Raw genomic sequence first — 12609 nt, forward strand, 5'->3', positions numbered from 1 at the left:
AACAAGCCAGTCATGAAAAGACAAGCACGGTGTGTGAGTCCACTTACATGACATGTCTAGGGTAGTCAAAGTCATAGAAATAGAGAATGGAACAGTAGTTGCCAAGGGCTGGGGAGAGGCGGAAAGGGGAAGCTATTGTTTAATGGGTGCAGAAGTTTCCATTTTGCAAGATGGAGATTGGTTGCCCGGCAATGTCAACGTACTTACTGAATTCTACACTTAAAAATGATTAAGGTGGTAAGTGTTAGGTTATGTGGTTTTAACCACAATAAACAAAATCTATAGATAGATAGATGATAGATGATAGATAGATAGATAGATAGATAGATAGATAGATAGATGATAGATAGATAGAGTTTTGCAGCTGTAAAACTCTTAAGTTTTCCCACTGGCAGAGAACGCAGAAAAGTCTCTCCCCTATCATCCCTCAAGGTTAATAAAACCCCAATAAACTGAACTCATGGTTGGTTGGATTAATTTTGCTTCAAAGTGTGAAGACACAGTAACATTAACACTCCTCTCACCACCTTTTCACTTAATATTCCAGTCTTTATAGAGCTTAGCTGTGAACTGCCTATGGACTGCGCCCCTGTTTGTGAGCCATGGACAAAAGCCCAAAAAGACTACACACACACACACATACATGCCTTGCTCAACACCAGGCCCCAGGAAAGATGAACTCAGGGAGCCAAACACTGATTCTAGAATGGAGGGCCTCATAATCAATCACTTCTTTAAAAAAAAATATTTCCATGATCAAAACATCAGTTGCAGCTGCTTCAGCAAATTAACACTGTTTGCAATTCCTTACCTTTTTGTGTTGATGTGAAAGAGGTGAAGGAATTTCATGGCAACGGGATACAGTGGCACATCACCAGGTTGGGAAGCAAAGCAATAAAGAAAAGGAAAGAGAAAACTGTTAGTTTACGTCCTTGGGAAAAAAAAAAAGGACAAAGTATGCTCGTGCTATTGCATGAAGAACACAGCAACAACACAACACAGAGATATTTTGAAACACAGTGACACACTCCATAACCGCTACCTCTTCTGCCATCATAATTAGAAACCCATTGCTTCTGGCACAAAGAACAAAGAGAAAGAACTCTTCGGCATCTTCCCAAGGACTTCCTCCCTGAGCCTGGCTTTTCCTAGGCAGTTGATTCTGTTACTAACCACCCAAGGGATGTGATCCTTCCCTTTACACTACAGGACTTTGGGGCTACGAGGCACAGATTTCTCTCCTTGCAACATCTTCTCTTGAACCCAAGAAGAGAACTCTGCTTTCTAAAACCTCTATTTAACCCACACTGGCACCAACACTTGTATACTCCCAACATTACTATGATTGGGAAGTGATTGGAAAATATTCAGGACACGTGGCCCCCACACAAGAAGCCTCCAGTGCCTCAGGTGTGGAAGGCGGCCCGATAGGCATAGGGCAGCCCTCTACAGAGTGGGTCAGGATGATGGTCTCTCTCATCCCTAGGATAGCTGTGCTATCCCAAACCCTGCCGTGATATGGACAGTAGTGTGCCCTCCCTAGCAGAGCCTAAAGCCACCCCTCACGCATGTACATGCACACGCATACACATGGTCATATGCCTAATCCCAAACTCATCTGCACTCTCGAGCTGTGTGGCTGAGCCTAGGGGCAGTAAACTGTGCTCACTGCTAACCTGGGAAGAAATACACTGTACAAACAATGGCAGGAGAGACAGAGAAGCCTTTCCGTCCTCGGGGATTAAGGAACACACATCACCTAGCGCTAAGACAGAACTAAACCAATATGATTTGGGAAAATCATCTTTTTCTTGTTAAAAAAGGCAAATTCTCACAGCCTGGCTCAAAATTTAGGTCAGAGTCTCCTGAGAAAACTTTTTTTTTTACATATTTTACAGACATTATTTCATTGCCTATTGTTAGCTATCTGAGGTGAGCTCTGCACAGAATATGCTTACAGTTTGGTTGACCTTTTATTTTGGGGTAAAGTGCAAGAGGACCATGATTGATGGGCCTTGCTGCACGCTAGCCTGACGCCTCTTCCGGCCAGCTGAACCAACGTCCACCCGACAGCCTACGGGACTCATGGGAGATTCCAGCAGATGGGCACTTCCTCTCTCCTGCAGCACCTTGTGCCCCTTCTCATCAGAACAGTATCTAGCACAGAAGGACACACAGCTCTCTGTCGAGCCAATGACCTGGCTGACCTGGTTCCAGATGGATCTGGAGCTCGTGGTTGTGTCAGAGCTTAATAACGGTCCTCCAGGCCCACTTCCCATTCCTTCTGGTTATGAGGCTAGGCTGCACTTCTCAATTGCCCTTAGAGTAAGCCATGGCTGTATGGCTGGGTTCTAGCCAACAGACTGTGGGTGGAAGTGACCTGTGCCACTTCCAAGGCGGGCCCATCAAACCACCTGTTCAGCCCTCTACTCTCCCTCCCATCCCCTTCTGCTGGACACCCAGTGTTCACGTCCAGGAGAGCAGAGTGCCATCATCCTGGGGCCCCGAATGACTGTGTGGAGCACAGCTTCCCTTGCCCAGCAACTGAAGCTTCTGAGCACGAAAAATAAATTTCTGCACCAGCCTTGCTGATGGAGATGTAGAAGTTCATTTAATACATATAATATGTGTGACACTGGAATCGATGCTGTAGGGGAAGCCTGGACTTACGATGTAGAAGTCCTATCTTCAATTGCTTACAAACTACTACTAAAGGCAGAGCAGAAGGATCAGAGGTATAATAACATAACAAGAGCACAATGATGTCACAAAGATGCCCAAGGCCCAAACGGAATTCAGCCTATTGTTTGAATCCAATTGGTTTTTCAAACCCAGGTGCTAATTTGCCAACACCTCTGTTCCCTGGAGCCCCCAGTTCTGGTTGCCCTGTCCGATGTATTTCCCCCCGTAATATGTATCACTTTGCACCATGCTACTGAATTGACTCTGATGTATCTGCCAAGCTTCACTAAGGCCGGGCTTCCTGTTTTGTTCTCCCTTAAACCCCAGAACCTCACTCACGGCTCTTGCAAGTAGATGCAGAATAAATATTCATCAAACAAATGAAAACCACTCCCAGTTTCTAAATAGTGAAGCTGACAATAAACAATCACTGTGCTCTTAAAAACCTTCTTCAGCTCCACAGGAACATCCCAGTGTCTTTAGACTCTCTTACGACAGTCACTGGAGCCTCCCAGCCTGCTCACCAACAGGAAAGACAGAGCGAGGCTACAAACTGGTGGGACCCTAGAGTGTCAAACACAAGATACTGGTATTCAGAAGGTCTAGCAAGCAGAAGCTGTGTTTCACACAGTTATCTTGTTATTTGAATTAGTAATGGCACAACCAGGAGGGTGACCTTTAGTCACCTACATGTCCAGAGGGCTATTAGAGCTATTAGTGCCATTAAAAATATGGCAATAACATAAAAAAGGCAAGAATGTATGCCTTGCAGAAAATGCATGTGCTAATACAACAAAACCTGGAGCTACCAGGAGCATTATGCTAAATCCCTGGCCTATTTACTTAGCTGGCAAAGGGCTGAAAAGAACCCTAGGGACAGAATGAATTTCGGCTCTTCACCCCGGCTACCTAATACATCTTCTTTATTCCAGATGCCCACGGTATCGTGCGGGCTCATAAGGAATCTCAAAACCCACATTCCTGCCTCTCTCCTAGCAATCTCGGTGCCAGGTATTTATTTTACATTCTGTGCTCCTACGGCATGCATGGGGAAAACCTGATTTTAAGGAGTTCCTCCAGATTCACGCTGTATTTAATCACCCAATGAAATGAACAGGACGTGGCCTCGTGGACTCCCACGCCCATCTCGCAGCTGTGACAGAGCGGGCATTTCAGGGAGCCAGTGATCGATGCTCACGCGTCTCACTCACTGTCACTGGCACATAGAATACAGACCCTTGTCTACACAGTGCCCAGGAAACAAACCAAAAAAGAATCTCATTATAATGACGACGAAGCCAACAGATCTGTACAGTGCCAGCCCTACATGCACAAAGAATCACACAGAAACCAATCTGCCAGGACAAGAGTTTAATTTCCAAATGCAAAACTTGGCCCCAAGATACCACGCTAAGAATAGATTTTTATTGAAAGTATCTTCATGGGTCAAAGGGGGTCCTCTTTGGGAAGTGAGAGGCCCTCCCATTCAGCAGAACTCAAAGGGGAAGGATGTCATTTGAGGTGGAGTCCCGCGCTGAGATTTAGTCTAATGGGAAAACAAAAGGAGTCCCTCAAACTGCGTGGCTCCCAGACAGAGAACTGGTTGAAGGATCGTGACCCTCCTTTCTGCTGTCCATCATCTCCCTTGAGGTTTAATTTTTAATAAATTGAGTGTGTGTGAGTACTGGAGTGCACGTGAGGGAATGCATGACTATCAACTGTCCAGTTGCTGGCTGCATGGGGCCAGTGGTCACGGACTACAAGCCCTGCGTTACGGACCCTCATTCTCCACTCACTCCTTCCTCTTTGGAGCCCATGCCGACTCTGCTGAAAAGAAGCCTTACTAAAACAGGGGGTACAAAGACAATTTTTTGGCTTGTAAGGCCAGGCAGCAGAGAGCAAATCATCTCTAAGAATAAAGCAGTCCAAGGGAGTCCATGCCCTCCGCAGAGGACAGAGGATAAAAGGCATTGGCCCAGAAAGGGAAAAAGCAGAGGTCTCTGTCACTGTTTTCATGATGGGGTGTATCACCTCATATTGTGACTTTTCTTCTCACACAAACGTCTTTCTCACTAGGCTGTGAATGCTCTGCGGGAAGGGACCGTTTATCCCTGACTCTTGTATCCAAAGCTCCTGGGGAAGAATCTATGTGCAAGAGATGTTCATATACTTTATTACACTGGTTGAAACTCATGGGTTGCTTTTATTCCCATTTCACAGAAGAACAGATTGAGGTACGGAGGTCAGAAGTTGCTTTGCCCAAGCTCACAGAGCTAGTAAGTGACAGATGTGCGCTAAGCTAAGTCTGCCTGGTTTCCAATCCTTTCTGTTATGCCACTCTGCTCCTGCACGAAGAACTGTGTAATGAACAGTTATCAAATAAATGGGCAATGCTGTGAGTACTAGATGCAGTGCCGATGCCGAAAGTTTGGGGTGAATGGTGCAGAGATTAAGCAATGGAGTAGAAAGCAGCTGAGCAAAGGTGCAAAACCATCCCAGTGACACAGAGGCCATACTCCAGTGCCAGGCAGGTGGGTGGCATGCCATGGGGAGTCCATGGGAGACATGAGGGCCCGGCCAACCTGGTGTGATGAGCACCGGGCATTCCCACCGAGATCATCTCTGCTCAGCCCTTTGTGACACAGGTACCTGGCACAAAGATGAAGCTACTTCGTATCCAAGAGCAACGGTGCTGTAAATTCTAAACAATCAACAAACACCTGACCTGCTGAGACACCACCCATCGTTACATTGAGAGGTGCCCAAATCTTTCTCTCTGCTCTTCCGAAGTGATTGACGCTGCTGATCACCTGCTTGGTTTTGTTATTGGGCACTAATCACTTAGCTTTTTATTATCATAATTACTTTTCCTCTGGGTGGAGATTGAATTACAACATGTCAATGCCTTGCAACTCTTACTATTGATATTTTTTATTTCCAGCCGCCTGTCACTACTTAACCGTCCCCAGTTTTGCTAAAAGCAATGGAATTTTTAAGGCACTATCTTTAGAAGACACCTCCTGACTAAAAAGATGCTGTATTTATACTTGCATTATAATCTTCAGTCCCTTCTTTTTCTGTGAGCAATTAGAACAGCAGCGATGCAGGCTTTGTCTCCAGTGGCTCCTGGAGGAAAAGACGAAGCACTTCTCTGCGCACGTGCGTCACAGCTCCCCGTGGCACACACAGGTGGACACAGTGGTTTTGCTACAGCCCCGCTAAGTCCTATTTATTGCAGATTCCACTTATTATTCTAAGGCAGTAGAATTAGATTTGGGTAATAACAGAATTGCCTGAAGAGCTTTCGTAAAAACGATTCCTAAACACCATCTCTGGAGATTCTGGGGTGAAGCCCTGGAATGTGTATTTAACAAGTATTCAGGTGAGTCTGTGGGGTATGACGGTCATGGAATAGAAAAAATGTGTAGTTCATACAGCCTTCAAAAAATCGCCACCTCCTTTGAGTTTGACGCTGGTAGAAAGGTACTTAGCAGGCATCTAGCTTGCACCAGGTGCCACCGGGAAGGGTGGGAGGGAGACATAGAAAGCATGCAGAGGGGAGGCTTTCTTCTCTAGAGGAGGGTACGCCTGGCCTGGTCACTGACACTAAGAACTTTCTGACTGGTCTGGGGTAAGCTGCACACTGCGAGGAAGTGTGGTGGGTGCCCTGGGATACAGGACACGGTTGCAGGTGAGTTGTGGGGTAGATGAGGCTCTCCCTGGGGAATCTGTTTATCCCGTACACTATGGGGGCAAATTTGCATTGTGTTTGCAGTGGGGACTGCATACTCGAGCAGCTTCTTATTTAGGAAATAACAACGATGGCTTCTTTGAGAGAAATTTTCATCTAAAATGCACTTCAGAAATATGTAAGAATGTAAGGGAGACAAGAGAAGCTCGATAACTTGTCAATTGCTTCACCTGAAAATACAATTATAAGAAAAATGGACTGCGGCTATACATAGATCTTTTTGTGTTAACTTAAAAACTAAGCCATAAAAGAGTAGGGCGATAAGCAGAGCGTAAAGAATATGGCTATAAACACATCTGAATTAGCTTCATGTGAGTGATGCTCACCCCATCTTCAGCTCTGACTTGGGGTGAAGGCAGCATCTTGTGCTGGTGGGTTCAAATCTTGACCTCACCACTGGGAATGAGCTGTCCGACCTTGAGGAAACCTTGAATAACCTGACCTCATATAAGCTCTCTTTTAAGAGTGGTGTAAACAGTAGAATTAATATTGGAAAGCACCGGGTTTGTCCCATGGCAGGCACTAGATACATGGAAGCAATTTACTGTTATTACTTGTTGTTTAAAGTTGTTTATGGAAGGAGAGACTCAGAAAGATTGAGGATCAAACTTTGCAATGGAGGACGAACCCCACCAGGCCTCACAGATTACTTCAATGTACATTTTAACTTTGAAGGAGAGGTTGGGCCATTTGAAGCTCTACTCCCACATCTACCCGGTGACCAGGCGGCTCACAGGCTGTCCATCTCTGCCTGACTCAGACAGCAGTTTCTTTTCCTTTTTCTTCCTTTTTAAAGAGAGACACAAGAGAGAGGCAGAGAAAGAAGCAGGTTCCCTGTGGGGAGCCCGATGCAGGACTCAATCCCAGGACCCTGGGATCAAGCCCTGAGCCAAAGGCAGATGCTTGACCCCTGAGCCACCCAGGTGCCCCCAGATAGCAGTTTCTAGACCAAAGTGGCATAGATGGTTCTATCTGCTCAAACCCAGGGCAAAGGGCCACAATTTGGTCACCACCTCCGGCCAAAGTCTCTGGTGTGATTTTGCTAAGGAAAATGAACACTTGATCCAGTTTAGTCCCTTCCATTAATAAAGATAGTTGAGACGTCCCTTGATTTGTTTACAACAATTTTTCCACTCTGGAATATGCTGTCATTTTCCAGCATGACATAGTGATGGGGATTAGGATTTTTAAGATGCTACAATAATCATTACAGATGAAATGTGGTCTATTAGAGGATAGGTGTAACAGTGAAAACCAGCCTTGCCTGGAATCTTCAGAGGACCCAGGGAAAGCTTGCTCTACTAGATTTCTCCTTCAAATATTGAACTAAGCACTTAGGCAACAAAGTCATCCATTCAGGGAAAAACATTACCAAAAAGTTATTACCCAATTAAGTGCTTCAGACATCTGAGGGTTGCATTCTGTTTTGCTCTAATCATATTACTTAAAATTTTATAAGTTGTCTGATTAGAAGGCTGATTTAATTAGAGCACTAATAGGAATGACAAATATTACATATGCTCATCTAGAACCTTCTTCAATTCTATTTGAGGTATCACAAGTGTGATGGCTCACGCCAGGCAGCCAGGCCTTTAATGACAGAAGGCCTTAAGCAATCCGTATGTACTTTTATGACACACACTAAATATACATTCAAAGCACTGCCGAGGAATTTCACAGAAGTGTCAATTCGTGCTCTTTTGCCAGATTCCAAGTAATCCAGCTGTCAGTAAATGTACCTTATGCTGGACTTTAATGCTGCAGTGAAAGCCAGATGAACACTCACAGGAATAATAGGATTTTTTTTTAATTTCAAGGTATTATATACCTTATCACTCTGGTGTCTTCAGGTAAGTGACTCTCCAAGGAAAGTTCTTCACAAATAAATTACCATCTGAAGCTATACTGAAGAAATGCAATAAACCACTATCTCTCATATAGAATGAGCTTTTAAGGAAGGAAGACTAAAAACAAATAAAGGATTTTGAAATGTCTTGTGGCTCTACAGTTTGCAATCTGAAGAACATACCACAACTGTGGTGCACAGACGGACACCTCGCCCCCGGTGAGCAGAAGACACAGGGAAGAGGTGGGGGCTATTCACTGAGCAGAAGAATGCTGAGTGCAGCTTGTGTGGCTGACCCATCCTGGTAACCAAGGAAGGAAAACCAAGGTTAGTGATGGTCCAGTGTTCTCCATTCTGAAGAGCACAAATGGCTGGGAAGAGACCCCTCCCTGTGAGGCTAGCCAACCTCACTCCCCACATGCCCATTCCCCATCCTCCCACAGCCTAGAGAAGACAGAGGCAAAGAAAGGAGGGGGAGTTATTGCATCTTCCGCCTACCCAGTGAGAGCAGCGATGGCTTCTCCTTCCCTCCCTCTGGAATCACTCTCCTCTCTCTCTCCTTTAAAGAAAAGGGGAGGTGACTACCCAAGAGAATTCCTTTGGAAAGGCCTGTATGAAAGGGCACCTGGCATCCTGGTCCCCAGCCAGGTGACTGCTAGGTCAGCAGACTTGCTGATCTCCTCTGAGCCTACCCAAGCAGGTGAAAAGAGGATCAGAAGGAAATGGCAGGACAAAGACGAGGTGGCGGTCACTTGGGGGAGGCAAGGATGTGAGAGCTGTCTGACAGGTCAAGTGGGCCCTAAGTCTCCCTACCAGGACCCTTGCAAGACAGTGGTCTCAGAGAAAGGGACCTCAGGAAAAAAGATGGTAGGTTATAGCATTAGGTGGCTAGACGGAGTAGCGCTGACCCTGGACGTCCACACCAGGGAACCATGAAATGGAGAGCCCCCGAAAGGGGTTCTGTGGAACACTCCTTTGGGTAGGACAGGAGGACAGTATTGGAATGTCCGCTCCCGAATGGCAGGCACCCACGTTCACCCAGGGATACTGGAGCAACACCTACAGAAAGAAGACTGCAGCCATGGCCTGTGATGTGAGGGACACCTGTTTCTCCCCTCGATCCTAAAATACAGTTAGAGATGGAGAATAAAATAGGGGAGGAAGAGGAACATGAAGGAGTCACCCTCCCTCTGCCCCACTCCAGGTCTCTGAAGCCCCAAGAGGGCAAGTGCTGGAGGGAAGGAGGAAAGGTGGGCTTACAAAAGATAAAGGACTGGGGCTTTAAACTGGATGATCCTGAGTTTACTTTTAAGTAATGAGAACAGGGATTCCACCAGAGATGTCCAATTTAGAAAATCTTTTCTGAGGTTCTACTCTGTGCCAGGTTCTATTTTAGGTACTAGGCTGACAATGACACCAGTGAACGTAACAGACAAGATCCCTGTCCTTTCTGCTACTAGTAGGGGAAGGAGATTTAGCACAGCACACTTGACCACAGTGAGCAAGGGAAAATAAAACCAGTGAACCTCTACCTGGTGCATGCCCGTCCATAAACCAGTTCCAACAGCTTTCAAAGCAATTTCTGTGGGGAAGTTTTGTTTTCAGGAAAAACCATGCATTCTGCAAAAGCGCCCAGGGATGGAAGATTTACCCTATGGGGAGGCGAGGAGGGCTGATGGTGGACGTCATGATAAAATAATGTACGTGTATACAGAAATGGAAGGATCTCAGTGTTCTCAGGGAAGGCCATGTGGGGTGTCGCAGACTGAGACAGAGGCTATCATGATGATGGGTGTCTGACCCCATGTCTTCTCTGGGGAGGGGACTGGGAGGCAAACTGGTGACAGCCAGGAAACTATGGGCACTCAGGATCAGAAACAGACCAGAAGGACCCAGATAAGGATTTAAAATCTACTTTAAATTATACCACAGTGAGCACAGCTATGTGGGCCGAAGACTTCCTCTTAGAGGGCAAGTCACTCTTTACATAGGCCACATTCACGAACAACTCAAAAATCTTTGAAAAGGCACCCGACGCCTCTTCTCTCCCTTCTCTTCCCTTTCTTTCCTGTCCCTTTTTAGCTTCTGAGTTGATTCAACCTTCCCCCGGGAAGGAGTCTGTTCCCCTAGAAACCAGGGGGTCATGTCTGAGTGATCTGGCAGGCGTGGGACTCATGGAGCCCGATGGAGACCAGGAGCCCCTGGGGGTCTTCAGGGCGGTGACTCTGAATCCCACAGTGGATTTGTCTTCCCCTTCTCCTTGCTGAAGCAGACGTGGCTGGTCTCCTCAAAAACCACCTTCTGAGGCAGGGTGTCTCTTCGTCTTTTAAGATTAGTGTTTACTTCCTTCTCTGATGCCATCCACGGTGCAGCTCCCTCTGGGCCAAGCTTTATGTCCTCAGGATAACAACACCGGCCTGAGGAGTGAGTTGGTACAGGGCATGATGACAGCAATGTCGCAGGAGGCCTGTGGAGTTTCTAATGAGTTTTGTGTAATGGTTGATTATTACCCTGAATGAAGCTAAAGGTTGTCCACTAAGGCCTCAATTCTAGGTTGTTTGCAAGGCGCCGTGGTACAGATGACAGCAGTTCCTTGTAAACAGTTGAGTACTAAAAAAGAGAAGGATGTTTCTACCCTGAAACCTTCCAACCTTCCAAAATGAGTTCACTCCTAGCACTGCCTGCGGATAATGTCAGCCCACAGGGTGTTAATGGCCCGGAGAAGCTCCTCGGAGCAAACACAGGCTTAACACCACAAATTCTTCACCAGGGAAACCGAAGTGCCAGCATAGCTCAAAATCCTTCAATGTGGTTTTCTATAAAATGCCTTTTCTTAATAAGCCAGTAAATTTTCCAACCTGGCGCGGTCAAGGCTGGCTAATTCTTTTAAGACAACTGAGAGAACATTCTAGATTGAATTCTTTTAGGAAACTGTGGGACCCAATTAAGTCCAGCAGCCAGAGTGCTCCATGTAAATCTTCATCCTCCAGTCATTTGGGCAGCAAACCTACTTTCCTTCTTCTTGTGTTCTAAGTGTTTTGTCATCATGAATTGAGAATAATAATAAGATGACCCTGGTAAACGTGACTCCACACAGGGTACTGAGTTGTATGTTGATCTCTGGTGCTGACATTAATAAAATTCTGTTTATCTCTAATACATTAAAATAGTATTTTATAGGAAAATTTCAATGTGTGCCACAGAGAGGAGACATGCTGAACCCATTGACATTTAACTAACAGAATTTTTAATAGAATTGAGCTGGCCTAGGAAGGAAGAAAAATAGGAAAGAAATGCCAACCAGACGACTCCCCAGAGAATAATTCATTTGGGTTTTATGTGACATTAAATATCACTTCCTCCACCAAGGTTAGAGCCTGTATTAGTCTTACCAAAGCAAATTTTGCCCAACCAAAAACTCCATCACGGAGGACCCCTAGATGGGTCCCAGGGTCCAGGGCACTGCTACCAGCCATTCTAACAAAAACAAGACCATTCAATGGGAATGGCACCATTTCCACTTGACTGTGCAGATGATGGGAGGGCCTCCCGATCGCAAGTGCCCATGGCTTAGGAAACACCATTTGGAGCCTCTGTCCTTTTGGCCGAGTCCAAGTGCTGGATGAGTCACCTGGTCTGGCTGTCATCAGCTATTGCTCTGGACGGAGCCTCTCTGCTCTGACAGCAGGTGTCTGTGCACGGGGCATGTCCGGAGCCCCAAGCCCAGTGGCTGCTCACTGAGAAGTATTTCACAGAGGAAGGAGAACTCTCTCCAACCCCACACGCAACCAGCATCTTCACAGGATCTTATTTTCCCTCCCTTCTCTCTTGGAGGTACCACATTTCCTTGTTCCCTTCTCTCCCCACTCTCTTCTATTTACCTGCCAACCTGTCTCCTCTTCTCTTTCCTCTTCTTTTGAAACTGGCCATAAAGAGAGATCTTTGCCTTTGTCCAATGTTTTCACATTCTCCTCTTAATTTTAAGGAGATCTGAACGTCATATGTTTCTTTCTAAAAAAATTTTTAGAGGAACTAAGCTAAATTGATTTTCATTTGTGCTCTGTTAGCATGAGGTTTTTTGATATGCTCAACTCGCTTTAAATATAAAAATCTTTTTTTTCTTTTTTTAAATTTCTGGTTTTTTAACAGCCCACTTTCATTCTATATGATTCAAATGGACACTAAAATTCAGTAAGTAAGTCTCCAGGTTGGCTTATTGTTTTTTGTTTTCCTTGCAGACTCCTTTTACTTCCATAGATTCAAAAGTTGGGTGCTTCAGTTCTGGACTCAAATTCCCATTCACCAGAACTTTTTTACTGATCACCTACAT

General features: G+C 45.6%; 1 protein-coding gene across 21 annotated transcripts in view; it reads right to left on the reverse strand.

The window, feature by feature from the left end:
• NCAM1 (neural cell adhesion molecule 1) overlaps positions 1–12609 on the reverse strand; it is a 299065-nt gene that overhangs the window by 128581 nt on the left and 157875 nt on the right. For 20 of the 21 annotated variants that reach the window (XM_041771648.1, XM_041771642.1, XM_041771647.1 and 17 more), the window contains exon 2: positions 648–811. The exons of the other annotated variant lie outside the window; for it this stretch is intronic. In XM_041771648.1, the coding sequence (XP_041627582.1) occupies positions 648–720 (73 nt within the window). In that variant the 5' untranslated portion in view covers positions 721–811. The remainder of the gene's footprint in view (positions 1–647; positions 812–12609) is intronic. 21 annotated transcript variants of the gene reach the window in all.

Source organism: Vulpes lagopus, chromosome 10, assembly GCF_018345385.1.
Source record: "Vulpes lagopus strain Blue_001 chromosome 10, ASM1834538v1, whole genome shotgun sequence".
Taxonomy (NCBI): Eukaryota; Metazoa; Chordata; class Mammalia; order Carnivora; family Canidae; genus Vulpes; species Vulpes lagopus.